The sequence below is a fragment of the Rhinopithecus bieti genome, unplaced genomic scaffold (assembly GCF_001698545.2).
Source record: "Rhinopithecus bieti isolate Rb0 unplaced genomic scaffold, ASM169854v2 scaffold_61957, whole genome shotgun sequence".
Lineage (NCBI taxonomy): Eukaryota > Metazoa > Chordata > Mammalia > Primates > Cercopithecidae > Rhinopithecus > Rhinopithecus bieti.
The window spans coordinates 1,101,790-1,119,752 of record NW_016823861.1 but is presented as its reverse complement, the minus strand read 5'-3'; the positions used below and the strand labels follow the sequence as shown (position 1 = coordinate 1,119,752).

Here is a 17,963-nt window from a genome sequence, read left to right as displayed (position 1 = left end):
TAGTAAGGTGTTTTCTCACAGTTCTGGAGGCTGGAGGCCTGAGATCAAGGTACTTCCATGGTTAGTTTTTGATGAAGCTTCTCTGGCTGCTTTCTTGTGTCTTCACATAGCCTTTCCTCTGTGTACCCTTGGACAGAGAGAGAGGGAAGAGAGAGAAAGAGAGACAAAGAGAACACCAGTCCCATCAGATTTAAGAGCCCACCCATATAAACTCATTTAGTCTGGTTACCTTCTTAAAAGGCTCTATCTCTCTATAATAGTCACACTGGTAGTAAGGGCTTCAACATAAAATTGTTAATGGTGAGGGGGACAACTCAGGCCATAGCAGATCATGTTGAATTAATTATTCTATTGAGAGGTATATATGTGGCTTTATCTCTTTTTTGTGATATTAGTAGCATTTGGTGCTCAATGCCATGATCCATTCATTTATGAGGGGTTGTAAAATGATGGCACTCTGATATTATTCTTCTTCTTAAATTATTAGCTGAAATTATTTCTTAATGAGACGCTTTTTAATCAATTGTTTGTTTACCCCATGCTAAGGTCATATGGAAAAAGCATGCTATGTTTTCTTCTTTACTAATTTTCAAAATATTTCTCTAGCATGCTCCAAAAGAAGTGATCAATATGTTATTTTGCAACAGTGCCATAAACTTATGAATTTAAACATATTTGATCTGTTTCAAATCATTACTGATATTAACCTTATTGATGCTCAAATTGCCTTATCTTTAGCTAAAAAACACCTTTTGGCTCTTGAAAACTTTTCACATCAGTTTAGTAGTCTTGGAATTCTTTCTTGCTACTTGGTGTGAGCAGGTGTTTCACAGCCATTTGTTGATTTTTCTGCCCTGGACCTGAAATCAGCTCTCTCTCAGAAATCTTAACTGCTTTTATTAGTAAATAGTATTTCAAAACCATAGTCTGATCATTAGAAATATTCATTGCTTCTTTAATGGCCATTATATTTAGTTCTGTGTTTCAGCATTCAGAGCTATGTTGTATGCATTATGTTTCTTAAGATAAACTGCAACCTGAGTTTAAACTTCCACTGCCAATTCAAAATCAAAACCACAGGTTTTCTATTTTACCTCTTTAATTTTTAATTTCTATCTCTTTATCATCCCCTGCCAAGAATCCAGCTTTCAATACTGAAAATAATAGAATTAGAATGCCACATAATAATGTACTTATTTAATTTATTGTAAAATACTCCTATAACTATCTTAGAATCACAACATACCACCAATATGATTACTGTAGATAGTTTAGCGTTTTGTGTTTTATAATTTCCTTGGTAATTCAGCTATATTACACAGTGGGTGTGATGTCAATACTACTTTTAAAATTCACCTGGGATAGTTCTTTTTGTTTGTGCTTATGCCAACAATTGAATATACATTTAAATTGAATTATTTTATTTTATTTTTAGAGAAGTCCTTGAATTTAATTAGTTTTAAAATAATATATAACATATGTAGCTCTAAAATTTAAAAAATGTGATATAGTTAATGAAATTTAGTTTCAACGTCCATCCTCTCCACATATTCCCTCTATTTCTCGTAAGTAACAATTTTTTATGTTACAGTCTATCTTTGATTTTTTAACGTGTATATGTATTCCTTTGTAAATATGCATATGTATTCTTCTTAAAAGTTAGTATATTATCGGCCCTTATTTCCAAATTGTTTTTTTTACTTAATATAGCTGAAAATAATTCCATAGTAATAGGTAAAGATATCTATCACTTATCATTACATTTGAATTATCATCTGCTTTAGGATGTATCACCACTTATTTACCCAGACCACTATTGATGTATATTTAGGTGGTCATTTATCTTCCATTATTATAAATGGGAAAATGTCCAGATGTGGGATTTATGGGTTAAAAAGCAAACATTAATATCATTTTGATAGCTTATGCCATACTCTCCTTCATAAATTTTATAATACTCATATTAACACCACCCATGTCCAAAGTGTCTGTTTTCCTGCGGGCTCACCAACAGAGTACAGTGTCCAACTGGGACAATTGCTAATCTAAGCGGCTAATGAAATCTTAATGTAGGATTAATTTATAATTTCCTTCTTATGTATAGAGATAAGCCTCTTTGCTTAACTTTGCTTATGATCAAGAGTCATTTGCCTTTCTCTTTCTGTGAACAGTTTTATCTTTAGCCCCAAACTGTTTTGTTTTGTTTTGTTTTGTGACAGAGTTTGGCTCTGTCACACAGGCTGGAGTACAGTGGCACAATCTCAGCTCACGTAACCTCCGCCTCTCCCGGGTTCAAGTGTTTCTCCTGTCTCAGCTTCCTTAGTAGCTGGGATTACAGACACACCATCACGCCCACCTAATTTTTGTAGGGTAGAGACAGCTTTTCACCGTGTTGGCCAGGCTGGTCTCGCACTCTTAACCTCAGATGATCCGCCCACCTCAGCCTCCCAAAGAGCTAGGATTACAGACGTGAGCCACCGTGCCCGGCCAGCCCCACACTTTTTAAATCCCTCACTGGCCCTCTTTTTAGCTAATTTGTAAATCTATCTATATATATTAGCGATATGAACATTTTGTCTCTACATAAATTTCAGGTATTTTCTCAGTTTGTCACTTGTGGTTTTACTTTTTTATTGTGTCTCACCATGCAATTTTGCAATATCATTAAACTTATCTCTCTTTTTCTTCATGACTTCTTGACTTTGAGCCGTAGTTAGGAAAGGTTTACCTACTTTCACGTTAGAGTAAAATTCATCCACATCTATGACTAATGTCCCTTTTTTTACTATTTATTATGAATATCTTCTTCATTTGGGGTTTACTCATGTATATTCCATGAAGAATGTAACTCCTATATAACCCCTTTATCATATGTTACATTTCATCTATAATTTTGACTATTTGTAGATTTTACAGTCAGTTTTAATGGTGTAAAATATGTTTCTGTTTTTTGTTTTCCCCTCATTTACTGCCCAGGAGAATTTCCCTTCTTGTCTCAGAGTTGAGGCAAATAAGTAGTAACAAGAAGCCCATTTTGGGATGTGTTGGAACATCTGGCAGTCTGGATTTTTAATGAAAGCTCTGTTTCAGATCGTCCCTTTAACTTAAATACATCTTTTAATCTCCCCAGTCTCCCAAGTCATCATCTGTAAAATGTAAATGATTTGCAGAGTTATTGGTGATTATTTATATAAAGCAGTTAGCACAGAGTAGGTTTCCGTAATTGGAAGCTATATTATTTTACTCTTATGGTTATTAATTTTACAAATGTGTATACTACACAGTTTTATGATTTGACTTCTTCACTTTGGGAAAAGAATGTTGCAGTACACAAAGGAAGATTATACAATTAGAAGAAATTTCTTCATGAAGAAATGTATTTTGATTATTAAAAAAAATACATTAAGAAATACCATCGTGGCTAGGCGTGGTGACTCACACCTGTAATTCTAGCACTTTGGGAAGCTGAGGCGGGCATATCACCGGACGTCACCAGTCTGGCCAAAGTGGCAAATCCCTGTCTCTACTAAAAATACAAAAAATAGCCAGACATGGTGGCGCACGCCTATAATCCCAGCTATTCGGGGACTGAGGCAGGGGAACCACTTGAACCAGGGAAGCAGAGGTTTCAGTGAGCCGAGATCAAGCCACTGCACTCCAGCCTGGGTGACACAGCAAGGCTCCATCTCATAAATAAATAAATAAATACCCTGTCTAGACATTAAGAGTATCATCAGAACCTATATTTAATTTACTATGGTTAATATAATTAGCTTGATATTAATCTTAAGAAATAATATATGGAACAAAATATGTTCATATTAATTTCCAAGTATCTCACTATTTGGTACAAATTACTAATAGTTTATTACAATATATGTTGAAAGACCAAATAGCTATAATTAAGATGTATGCACCATTAAAATAAAATTTCATAATCAAAAATGTACTCTCCCTCCACTTAATATCTATTTTCATGTGATGAAGTTTCAAATTAATTAGAGCTCTCTTAAGAAAAAAAATTTTCAAAAATCATCCAAACAAATATTTTCCATTTTCTTACTGATACACTAATTATGAATAACTAAACACCACGTTTGTGTCTGCTTTCCCTGGACTGCATAATTTTGAAACTTAATTTAGTAATGAAATTGTAACTTTGTTCCTCAGTTAATGAAAGGAAATAGATGAAGTAGATACACATATTACTTATTGTTCTCAATTATGTACTGAAATCTCAATGTCTTCCAGGGTCTCCTGAGGATTACCCACGATTTTTCCATATGCATCCTAGGACAGCAGAACTTAGTCTCCTGGAGCCAGTCAACAGAGACTTTCACCAGAAATTTGATTTGGTTATTAAGGTAAATTAAGCTAATATCTTATTTCCTTGTGTTTATGAACTGCTAATCAGATAAATTTGTAGAGGCTACTGTAGGCAGTTTTATGTTATAAAATTAAAATTAATGTGGACAGCAACCAATTTTTGTTAAAAAAATGTGAAGTCCAGTTTTAATATGTGGCATTGCTTTTCTCTAAAATAACTTATTTTAGTACTATGGGGTAAAATACTAAATATTCTTATATGTAACCAATGCCTTGGTTAAGTGTATACAATTCTACACAATTCATTACGTCTTCTCACATTTTTTTTCTACTAAAAGAATTATCGTTTTACCACAAAACATGACCAATTAAGATATCTAAAATATGCTTGATTTATATCTGTTATTTTAATTTTGTTTTCACTTTTATTAGTTAATTTTATTTTAATGTATTTTGTGTTTTAATGCCGATTTTCCAACATAAAAGTAAAAGGTCTTGCCTATCCAAAGATGCATTCAATACACATCTCATTATTTTCTTTGTATTGAAAGATGATCTTCGACCTGAAATAATTTTGAAGCTAAGTTAATCTATTTGGCATTTCACTTTTGGTTTAATAGTATATCTGTATTTTAATATAATCATTAAATAGATACTGTAAAAATGCAGATATTCTTCTAATTAATTTCAATGGACTTCATTGAGATGGTGAGATTTAATCTAAGCAGTGAAGGAAAAACAGGAATTTGCCAGGCAGAGATGAGGACTGGGAAAATTTGGGCATTGTAAGTACAACAAAAGGCAAAAGCAAAGATTCAGCACAAGTTTTGTATATAGTACACAACTTTCTCATATTTAAGTATGCAAAAAAACCTCTAGAAATGCATCCCAATGGTATTTTCTTACCTTTTGAAAATGTAAACATATTAAACGAAAAGGAAGTAAGGTAAGGAAGCTTACTGAGAATGAACATTGTTTAAGCTGCTTTATGTGCATTTTTCATTGAATTGTTGCCACAACTTTAGTATTACTCTCATTTGCACAAAATGTGGAAACTAAAGTTCAGATAAGGTAAGTGATTACCTTAGAGTTAATTACTAATAAGGGGCAGAGTTGAGATTCAAATTAATTTTATATACACTAAAGCCATACTCTTTTCACTTCACAAATATGCAGATACTTAGAAATCGTTGTCTGGTTAACAATTAATAGATATGTCTTTAGCACAGAACCTGTGTTTATTCAGCAATCCTTGTCCTTGAAAAACCTTTAGCCTAGAAAGGGAAACAGTCATATAATGAAATAAATCAGATATAATACATCAAATGCTAAGAGGAAGACATGTAAAGAATGGTAACGACACATGGAATAGGGACATTTAAATTAATCTGGAAACTCACGGAAGATTTTCTGGAGATCACCCCAAGCTAAATGTTGCTGGACTGAAAGAGTATGGCCAATGAATAAAAGTAGGGAATATGTTTGAACATAAGGAGGTGCAGAAGTAAAAGCTTGGAAACATAATGCACAGGCTACAAGCAGTTAACAGGGAAATGAGGTATAGAGCCAGACCACGGAGGGAGCCTGCAGGGTGACTGCAGTTTCCTGGGATTTCATTTATTAAGGGTTTGGGAGTTATTCAACAAAAAACACCACTTTAACCGATTGTATTAAATTCCATGCATGAGATTCACTTTCTTACATTGACTATGTTGTTATGGGAGTATATAAAACTCCACAATGTGTACTGATTTTCTATTGTGGATCTCCCTGGAGTCTTGTGGTGCTACTTTCTATGGGAATTAAGAAATTTGACAAAGCACTGTTTCCAAACTGCCACATGTGAAACCAAAAATCAATTATTTTCCTTTATTATCGAATTCAGCTGTCCTGGTGTACCTGGGTACAGTGGGTACAGTGTAACTCAGTCCATCAATTACAGAAAAAAAAAAAAAAAAAAGCAATTACAATAGGTCACAGATTTTTTTGTCTTAATAACACTTTCTTTTATTAATGGAAGTTTTAACAGACATTATTAGATTCAAATTACTATGTTTTGTGTGAGGTCAAGGGCATAATAAGCCAAGCTATCTAACTGTAATAATAATGTGCCACCTGCTTGAATAATAACTGAGTATTGTGGCATTGTTCAGGGGACTATTGAAATGTTACAATCTCGCAGTTCTCTTCTACAGTAAATCTTTCAATTTCTTCTCTCTCTCTTTTTACTTTAATAATACTTCATTTTTTCATTGGCCCTAAAAGTTTTGTTGGACTAGATCCCAATTTATGTTTCAAAAGCAGAGAAAAAATAAAATGAAGTATCGTCTCCTACATTTTGAAGAAGAATTCTGCTTTAAAAAGCTATGTGTGTATTTAACAGCTGGTGAGTGCTATGAATTAGAGATTTATCATGTTCATTTGTTCCTCTGTTTCTCCCAGTGATTTATTCAGCATTCTGACAAATAAAAATGTAAAGGTGAAACTTGGAAGACAAAGTGGAATAGTTCACAAACTTTAGAATCTGAAAAGATTAAAACATGCAACTGAAAAAGTTTATTCCATTCCAAAACACTATCCTAAATTTTATATAATTGTAATCATTTAAGCATACTTTAAAATGTGATATGCACTGTGAACAAGAATCATAGATTTGGTTTACCCAGGACAGTACATGTTTATGTCTGTTGTCTTTGTGTAATTATTCATAATACCTCTCTTGCTCTTTTAAATGTCCCAGTTTGTATAAGTTATTTGATCACTACACTCATAAAATAAAAACTACCTATGACGTAAAAATATGAAAGCACATTTGAGACGCTGGTAAGAGTGAATTAGTTCATGTGTGGACCATCTATTACAAAGTCCATAAAATCACTTTCAGTATTATAAGTGAAATATTTTAAAGTATTGTTAGTTGATATATTTATATTTCAGGCATCTAATACAAAGCTACTGGTCATTAATTATTAAGATCAATTAAATGAATAAATTATGAATAATTTACTATCTCTCAGTTCTTCAAAGAACAATTGCATGTTTTAATCTAAATCCCTTTAATTAACAATGAAGACCAAAGATCACAATGAAATTATAAGCATAATTGTTTCATGTTTCCTCTGATTTTTATGTTGTTACTCACTGACCTACTTATTCTGTCTAGCATGCTGCCTTTTAACTTCTTTTCCTTCCAACTCATGAGCTCATTTACCCTGAGCTCTCACTACTTCCCTTGCACACCCTCTGTTCCAGACATACCTCTTCCAGTGCCCTCCACTGACCATGCTGTTTCTGACATCTAAGCATTTAGAGATACTGTCCCTCTTCCTGAATCATTCCTCCCTCTTCTTGTCAACGGTCTAATTCAAACTGATGCTTCAGTTTTTAACTAAGAAGACGTTTGCCCTAGAAAGGCGTAGCCACTGTTAGGAAGCCTCTTTTTTGCAGCCTGTTGGCCCCTAGAGTGGCCCCGATTACTCTGTTGAATGTACCTGTTTATTTTCTCCCAACTTTTACAGGAGGACAGATTGTGAAACATTTAGTTACACTGTATCCCATGCCCCTACACCTACCTATATACAGCACATAGAAGCTGCTTAATAAACATTTGTTGTAATGATTTTCTCCCTGAGACAGTAAATCTTTTCAGACTATTGAATCTGTGTACCTACATCTTCACTCTATCCAAATACATACACTTGAATGTGTATGCATTTGATAAAATTTGATCTTGCATGTCTGTCCAGAAAAAAAAAAAAAAAAAAAAAGATGCAAATGCGGCAAATAGATTTCCATATAAATTCAATTCCTAGAAAAAAGGTCAGACCTTTGTTACGGCACAACTAAAGCTATTTATGACTGCATCAAAAAAAGTGTTGTGTTTCTTCTAAAGAAAAAGTACATACCTGTCATAGAAAATGAGCCAGGGAATTAAAAACTGGTGAGCTTGACTCTTAGTGCTGATGGGTCTGATGCCCTGGCAAGGTGTGGTCTTTGAGTAATTTGAGAGTTACAGGAAAACAGCATTTGAGAAATGATTGAGGGCTAAGAGGACAGCTACTACAACTCCTGTCCCTACATGAGTCACTAATGCTACAACTCTAGAAAATGTTTAGTCATTATTTGAGTAATGATAAAAATTGTATTTTACTTCATAGAAATTTAACAGTAAACCCTAATTCAATGATTTTAAAGCATATGGCATTTGCTACTTTTCAATTTGTCTAATCCTTGTTGAGTGCTTCTCAGGTGCCTGGCATTTTTCTTGGTGCCAAGGAGACATATTTTACTTCTGATGTCTACAGACATCTTTTCAATTATTGGTTGGATAACTGCTCCTAGTAGTATTTAATTATGATAAATTAAAAATATAGCAAACTATATATATCCTTTAAAAATTCCAAACCTTCTATTTTCTATTCTCTTTTTCAGTTAATCATATTTCAGTTGGTCACCCACCGAAGCTAGACACTGCCACTTCCTCAAAGGTCTCTACTCTCGAATGTTCCCACTCAGTCACTCATAGAATCCCTTTTTGATACCTTTGAAATTCTCTTGAATATCTCAACTCTGCTTATTCACTGCAATTCTTTAGTTCACATTCTCTTGGCCCATCATCTTACACAAGCAGTCTCTAAAACCATAGCTTCATTTCTGTGCATCTTATCCATCTTTTCACACTGCCAACAGAGTATCACTAAAACAACAAAAAATAGATCATACTGCTGCATGTTGCCTTCAAGCCAATTTACAATTTGCCCCCTACCTGAATTTCCCACAGAGACATTGTCAAGTTGAAAGATCACAGGTGTCTAAGTCAGGCAGAGTAGCAAGTCAAAGATCATCAGTCATCACTTCTCAAAATGAAAAGGATGGGACCTACTGTGAAAATGAAAAAGCTAATAAAATTCATTAAATCTGTTATGGAGATGTGAAATATAAGTTATGTTCTTTCTACTTTAATGTGTAAATCATCAGTTTTCAAAAAAAAAAAAAAAAAGAGAAAGAGAAAAGGATTGGCACTCCCATAAGGTGAGATTGAACAGGGGCCATCAGTGACCCAGAGTTAAGACAAGAGGAAAAAACATCAGGGCTGCCATTGCCATGCTACAAGAAGGAAGACAAATGCTGTGAATGGCATGTCTTCTATATCTGGAAATATTCTAGCAATATAGTCCTACTCTTCTTCTTATGGCAAGAATGAAACACACACACACACACACACACACACACACACACAATCAGTTCAGTCCACTCTAACAAAGTACAAAAGACTGGGTGGATTATGAACAACAGAAATATATTTCTCACTCTTCCGGAGACTGGAAATCCATGCTCAATGTGGCGGGTTCTAGTTAGGTTCCTTTTCTAGGTTGCAGATTGCCAACTTCTGTTTGTATCTTCAGTTGGAGGAGAGAGGGTGAGAGAGCTCTCTGGGATACCTTTTGTAAGGACACTAATTACTTTTATGAGAGCTCTATTCTCATGACCTAATTACCTCTCCTAATTGCATTACATTGGGGATTAGGATTTCAACGTATGAATTTGGAGAGTTACAAATATTAAGTCCATTGCACACCACATCTCAGTTCAATAGATTACTAAATAATATAATAAGTTTATCTTTTCTACCCCAATAGCCAGGTCTCTAAGGTAAGGCAAAGTAAATTAAATGTCTCTTATACATTTTAGAGAAAATCATTCCACAGAAATTTCAGGCATTATTTGTTCTTAGTAATGAAATAGCAATCTTTCCATGAATTTCCACACAAGCATTACAGTTTCTGAAATCAATTGATCTTTGATACACTGATAAGTGTTTATCTTTTAATTTTGTGTTCTCCTTTTTTTGTTAAACTTAGCAGATTGCCACATAAAGCATAATTTTTGTCATGATGTGTCATAGCGTCCAACTAACAAAAGGGGATGTTATCAACTGGGTTAAAACTAGGGGGCCAAGAAGAATTTGGGAGAAAACTATGTTCCATGAGGCTCTCTGTATAAGATTACTAATAATTCTAATTAATGATGAGGAAAATCCTTCATGTTAGGAAATTTGAACATATCACTGAATAAGCGGGAATGGTTAAGACAAATGACTATATCTGTTTTACCTTAACTGTAACAGAGTAAGTAAATGAGCTCAGAGGTAGAATATGAAATTTTAACTGCCTAAGGATGAAGTGATGCACATGGATAGAATTAAGGGATCAAATGCCAGATAAGGCAGCTAAGAGTATCCTTCAGGTTTTCTGCTACAGGGTGACGTTGTACACCACCTCCCACCAGAGAGTTCCTCCACAAGGTGCCTGATACCACATCCAATAACACATCATGAGAACAGCAACCATTTGACTCAGATAACATGCTGAAATACATCACAGAGGATGTAGAAGCTCAAAAAGAAGTCAATCTAAAAAACTTAACCTTTTAAAATTTTTGTCTTAATGAGTTAAGTTTAATCAAACAAAAATATTGCTGAAGAGTAACACTACCATGACTAGGAAAGAATAAATAATACCAAAACACAAAACAAACAAACGAACAAAAAACAAAAACAAAAACAACAACCAAAAAAAGTATTTGTGTTTCTTCAGAAAGAACACTGTGTCTTTTTATTTTCCACTGGTTGGTCTCTAAAAATTCTAAGTACTGGCTTAAATTAATTAACTATTATGCCAATTATGGAAGCTAATAAAAGGAAAGGAAGTATGATGTCCTCGTCTCATAATGTTATTCATGCAGGAGTATTAGAACAGAAATACAATGTAGCAGTTGAATATAGTGGCTGTCGAAATGCACAAACTGACAAAAGACACATAGAGGTGACATTTTACTTGGCCTTCTTTCTTCCTCACAAGGTGACCTGTAACTGCTTGGGAAGAAGAAAGGCAATTTATCCATTCTCATCAGAGTACCTTGCTTTTTGCCAAGGCCTTCTGGTCGGCAAAGGTCATCGTAAGAGTACAACAGCAAGACCAAACATTGTAAAATGTTCAAAGGAAAGGCACTTTCTGAACCCTTACCATGTCTCCTCACTCTGCCATCCCCACACACATAAACATCCTTAGCACTCCGCGCATATGTTCCCAAGTAATCGTTCTTCATAGGTTTCTTGATTCCACAGTAATATAACAATGAAAGAGCATACTGAAAAACTTGTAGGCTGAAACTCTTTGTTGTTTTTTGTCTCCAGAACAGTCTGGTAGGTGGAGGAACATTGACCTCTCACCCTCACTATCTTCTAGGTTCTGAAAAAATAACCAATTTAGATATAATTTTTATGTTGATGAAGTTTTAAAATTTGCTTATTACAAAATGCATTATTTTAGTTGACTAATTCATAGAAGGTACTTTAGTGGGATTTTCTCTTGGTTGAGAAAAAACTAGGAATGGGATCAGACTCCAGTGTAGGATAAGATGGCTTTGCTGGTTGGGGAGGCAAAAGGCAGGATAAAATAATAAAAATAAAACGTAAGTTGGAAGATTCACAGAAAAAAATGTTATCCCTTTCTCACTATCATAATTTTATATCTGGCTGACCTTGCTGTTTATACCCAAGATGATTTTCACGTTCCAAACACCAGCCAAATCATTCAACATGTTGGTGATAAGAGAGAGTTTTCAGAATCTTTGGTCTTCCCCAGAGTGGCAAGGTTTTTTCTTTAAATCATTCAAAATTCCTTTAGTCATTCCAGTGTCAATTTATATCTCATTCTCTAAGCAAAAGAAAGATTTTATCACTGAAAGGTATACAAGAGATTTAAGGATTCATGTTTTCATTGTATGCCCATTCATATAAACCGAATGGGCATATTCTTACTTGAAGTGAAGATAGAAAGTATTTTATTTTATTAAAAATATTCCCTAGGTATGAAATGTGTCAGTATTATTTTGTTGTTACATTACAAAGCTTTTAAAGTATGTGCCTATATTCTATCTAGTGAAGTTATCTTTTCTTTTGTCATACAAAAAAATGTGTTCGTTTCCAACCAAGAATGTATCTCTTGCTGTATAACCTTGCAAAAAAACTGTACAGCATATAACAGTTGTTTGTATTTTATCCCATGAAGTTTATATGTTTTGAATTTATTTATAAGTTTTTGAGTATGTTTAGTAATAGAAATAAATTGGCTTAGAGTCAAACTGATTATGCATCCTTTAATTTTTAGAGTATTGAATTTTAAATAAAGGAGGCTCCTGTAGGTTTTAAGGCAGTTAATTTTACAAGTAGGGTCAATAATCAATAGTATATTCTTATTTTTATTAGGATGTTGCAAACATAATTGCGGTGTTTGCCATTACTTTTAATGGCAAAAACCTAACAACTTTTAGTTAGTTGATAATATGTTCATTGATTCATGGAGCACAGGTTTTTCAGTCATCTCTCCCTAAGACATTTTACACACACACACACACACACACACACACACACACACACGAAAAAAGGAAGTATAACCTGATAACCTATTACCAATTACTGTTGCTTTGGACCCCTAGTTTTTGTAGAGCTTCAGTGAGCTGCAGGATCCTACAGAGAGTTCCCTTACATAAATGACTCTCCTCCATTCTGTTTCCAACTAAGTCCAAGTTAAGAGATTTTGCTGAAAGTGAAGAAGAGTGATAATGTAGCCTTACATAAAAGGCTAGAGCAGAGTTGGCCTCAGCTGCTCACCCTAGGCTTTTTTAGTGTAACAGCTACCTATAAGCCTGTGCGAGAGAGGCTGAAATGCCCGATACAACTGATCCCAAACGACTACTGATTCTACATATCAGGACCATGGGATGTGCTCCTTTTGGAAAGGCAGACTTCAGGGCTATCCCTACAGAATCAAGATTTACATGTGATTTTCAGGATGCTAAATTTTGAGGGCAAATCATTTATTAAAATTACTTGAAAACTTAGGAAGATATGATAAAATTAAAATAATAAAGAAAACAAGTAAGCAATATAGCAAATACATGTCAAGTATTTTGGCTGAGCCCCTGGGAATCTGCTTTAACAATTTCCTTGGATTATTTTAAGGCAGCAGATAAGAAGCAGGGCTTTGGAAACCACAGTGTTTGGGAAATACTAGTGGGAAAGTGCAAAAGGCCAAGTCTACTTTTGGGGTCTATCTTTAATGAATGCAGATGGTTGAAGAGGGGGGCATCTTTAATTTTCATGTATCTTCATAATGCTGGTTTTCCATGTCACTTCCTAGAGCAGCCCTTATTAAATTAGCAATTGGACTTGAGTGCCCATATCCTACTTTACTGTGATAGGAGAGGGAAGGATAGTCTAGGTACACTTTTTTGGGGAGCAAGTTCATAGCTTATTTTTTTAGTAACATTTTAATTGAAATGCTGACATGCTACTGACATACAGGAAAGTGTGTATCTTGATGCATTTTCACAAAGTGAAGTTAATCATGTAACTAACAACCAGATTTTTGTTTAAAAAAAAATACTACAAACATCCCAAATACTCCTACACCTCCTCCTAGTCACTAATCACCTAGCCAACACCTGACACAACCACAAACTTCCACTATAGGATTCTAACAGCATAAATTACCTTTCTCTTCTTTTTTGCAACATTTTATAATTGGATTAAATGTTGATGTTTTTAATCAGATTCTTAAGAATTTTATCATTCCTTATATTTTTCTTTACTGTAACCAACTCAGGAAACATATGTTCCACAATCATATACTTTCCACCTGTGAAAAAGGTCAATGGCGATGAATTGTCTGCTAAATGAAAATTTGAGACTTTTATTAACATTTTGATTTCAAAATAAAAGTACAAGTAATTCACATTTGAATCCCAAGACAAACATGTCCAAATGTCAGGCTATTTGAAGGTTATACACTAATAATGTTATTGCCGAAAAAAATAAATTGGTTGAAAGCTTAAGTAAACATATTTTACCTGTCTAAAGTGATTTTTAAAATGTTAAGCAAATCCAATTTCTATCAATAAAGAAAGAGAGGATGTATAATTTAGCCCTCCAACAAAATTAACCAAAGTGAACAATCTTCTTTGTCTACTTGAGAGTTGAATTTAAAATTGAAAATAAAGCAATAAAGGGATATGCATGAATCATTGGTAGTTTGGTTGACTTGCCAGTTCTTCAGAATCATTCTCATATAAAGGTAAATATGCAGCCTGTACCTTGCTGGGTGAAGAAACTTGGAAAAATTATACCCTTGTATATTGAAGGCTTTACTGAAGAACTGTTTAGCAAGAGGTGTGGTCTCCAGGAAGGGAACAGAGGAAGAAGAAAATTTTGCATTACACAGTAGCCTTATATCCTATGTTTAGAGTCATTAGCAACAGGAATACACTATTACTCAGAACATTGTCATTATCTGCCTTCAGGGTACATTTTGTATGCATTTGTCTTTCTCTAACTAGACACCAAAAACCTTCTGTATGTCGAATTACCTTCACTCTGCTTTTTGTTGTCAATCTGAAGTCCTTTTATTTAAAAATAATAAAGTAAAAACGGTGGCTTACACTCAAGACTATATTGATACTACGTATACACATACATACATGCACACATACACCAACATACCTAAATTCTAATCAATTGTGAATAATGGAATGCCAAGAGGATTTGACCATAACATATGAATAGTAGCTAAGACTGAGTTTATTATTTGTAGAGTATTCCCACTGACATGTGAGCAATCCTTTGTAATGCTAGAGTCATATTACAATTTTCATGTGGTTGAACCTACACAGTTGATGTTTGTATAATTGTATGCAGTTTCAGTTACTAGACTCTAAGTCTTCTGGCGTGACAACATTGGCTCTTGGATGCACTGTATTTTCCGGAGTTTTTACTCCAGATAATAATGACTATCCATTAGTAAAGACTGGTCCTCTTTACTAATCAATAGGGCTAAAAAGAAAGATTCTCCAACAATTGGAGTTTGAGTAGCCACACCCAGAATGATATCTGTCAAAGTACATGCTGCTCACATTATAACCACCATAGAGAGTTTGATAAAAATGGAGATTCCTTGCCTCTAACACCAACATATGAACCAGAATCTTTGTGGATTGGGTGTGGGAATGTGCTTTTTTTTATTTTTTTTTTTTTTTTCTTGTTGCTCAGGCTGGAGTGTAATGGCACAATTTTGGCTCACCACAACCTCCGCCTCCCAGGTTCAAGCGATTCTTCTGCCTCAGCCTCCCGAGTAGCTGGCATTATAGGCATACAGTACCACACCCAGCTAATTTTGTATTTTTAGTAGAGACAGGGCTTCTCTATGTTGGTCAGGCTGGTCTCAAACTCGCTACCTCTGGGGATCCACCCACCTCAGCCTCCCAAAGTGTTAGGATTACAGGAGTGAGCCACGGCACCCGGCCCAGGGAATCTGCTTTTTATTAGGCCTTCCATTCTATTCTTATGCACATCAGAATTTGAGAATGATTGCCTTGTGTGGTTGCCATGATTTTTAACATTTATCTGTCCCTTACCTCTGGTGAAAAGAGAATGCCATTTGTTTTCCTTACCCACTCCCTCCATCCTTTATTCCCTCTTTTTCTTCCTCCCTCCCTCTTTTTTTTCTTTTCCTAAGATATCTAATGTTTGCAAAAATTGGCCAAGCAGGTTCTAAGAACTAGGTGTTAAAAGCTATAGTTCAGTAAGTAAAGCAAGTAAATTAAATTAATAAATTAAAATGTGTTAAGTGGAATGTAAGAGTACACACAGTCGAAATCATGCTAAAGTCCTCAATTTGCCTCATTCTGACAAGAAAATGTATCTAAGCCATGTGTTAAGAGCAAAGTCACAACAAACATCTCATTCTTTAAGCCATTGTCCATTTAAAAAATCATATAAATAGGCCTTTTTGCATAAATATTATATGTAAATGCATAAACTTTCTGGAAGATTATACGTTATTCTGTTCACAGCACCATCCCTATAGAGATAGAATCATAATTGATGATTGAGGGGGCTGGGTGAGGTCCATTCATAAGACTGGTAAGAATGTGCATCAGTATCAATTACCAGTAGGTAAACTTGCAGATATCGCAAACCTTTAAAATGCATGAATAGAGACATTCTATCATCCAAGGTGTTCATGTTGTACATTCACATTAATTAATTTCTACTTTGTGTATGTTCACACACACACACACACTGAAAAAAAATCCATAAATATCTATCGAATGGGAATTAGAATGATGTCACATTCACTTAATTTTTTAAAAAATATTTAATGTAAAGCCTATTAAAATTAAAAATACAGAAAAGTAAAAATAAATATATATTTGAGCTTCTTCCATATACCAGTGATTGTCTGAAATTTTAGCAGTGAATGAAACAGATACATTTACAGTATTTATACTCATGGAATTTAAAATCTAATGAAAATGAGGTTCAGACTAATTACAAGAAAGGTTTAGGTTTTCAATAGCATTGGATGATGGAATTTACTATACATGAAATATGATTATATTTCTATTTTGCATGCTATAAATACAGAAAATATTTCATAAACTTATAACATTAGCCAAATTAAAATGTGGTACTACCTTAACTTTGAAAATGGCAATATTTATCTTTAATGTTTAAGTAGGGTAAGACCATAATTCGCTACATTGATATAAGACTGTTTTTTCATCTTAAGTTTACACAGAATATTTCTTGGCATATATAATCTACTAATACTGTATTGTGAAATGAGAAGATGGAACTTCAAATTCAATTTTAAAAAAACTGGTTTTCACTTTTTCCATATCTATCACCTGAAGCAAGAGGTGACTTCAAGTTTCTTGTTTTCTGTACCTGTAAGTATGTAGCTGCCATTAAAGTGGGAAAGACCATGAGTGTAGGAGGTTCGTGGAGGGTAATCAGAATTTCATTGTTGCAGGTATTTATATCTGAAATGTCTGTTAGATATTTAAGCAGTGTTATGAAGTACACAGTTGGATATGGATTGTGGAATTCAGAGGACAAGCCCGGGTTGGAGATTAAAATTAGGGGTCATAATAGTACTGACATTTTTAATGCTATGAGATTAGACTAGATGAGCAAAGGAGTGAGTATAAAGAAAAGATGAATAACACCTCACTTCTGGGCCACTCCAAAATTAAGAAGTAGGGGAGAAAATGGGAAACCACCAAAAGAGAATGAGAAAACATGGATAGTAAGATAGAAAGAGAACCGAGAAGGTGTCGCCATGAAAGGATAGTGAATAATGTTTAAATGCTGAAGATAGGTCAAGTAAGATAAGGACTGAAAATAAATATTGCTTTTAGCAATGTAAAAGGCACTGGTGATTTTGACAAAAGCAGCTGGCTTTGCGTGGCTGAGGCGAAAGTATGATTGAAGTGGATTTAAGAAAACTTGGGAGGGTGAGTACAGACGAAGGTGAGAACTTGAGATCTAAGAAGTGGGAGTTGAGCAATAAGAACACATGGACACAGGGAAGGGAACATCACATACCGGGACCTGTCAAGGGTGGGGGTCTAGGGAAGGGATAGCATTAGGAGAAATGCCTAATATAGATGATGGGTTGTTGGGTGCAGCAAACCACCATGAAACGTGTATGCCTATGTAACAAACCCGCACGTTCTGCACGTGTATCCCAGAAAGTAAAATACAAAAAAAAAAAAAAAAAAAAAAAGGGGGCTCT

The 17,963-nt window shown here is 34.4% G+C and overlaps 1 protein-coding gene across 1 annotated transcript in view; it reads left to right on the top strand.

The window, feature by feature from the left end:
- PCDH15 (protocadherin related 15) overlaps nucleotides 1-17,963 on the top strand; it is a 591,153-nt gene that overhangs the window by 176,424 nt on the left and 396,766 nt on the right. Inside the window, exon 8 of the mRNA XM_017861934.1 lies at nucleotides 4,252-4,364. Coding sequence (XP_017717423.1) covers nucleotides 4,252-4,364 — 113 coding nt within the window. The remainder of the gene's footprint in view (nucleotides 1-4,251; nucleotides 4,365-17,963) is intronic.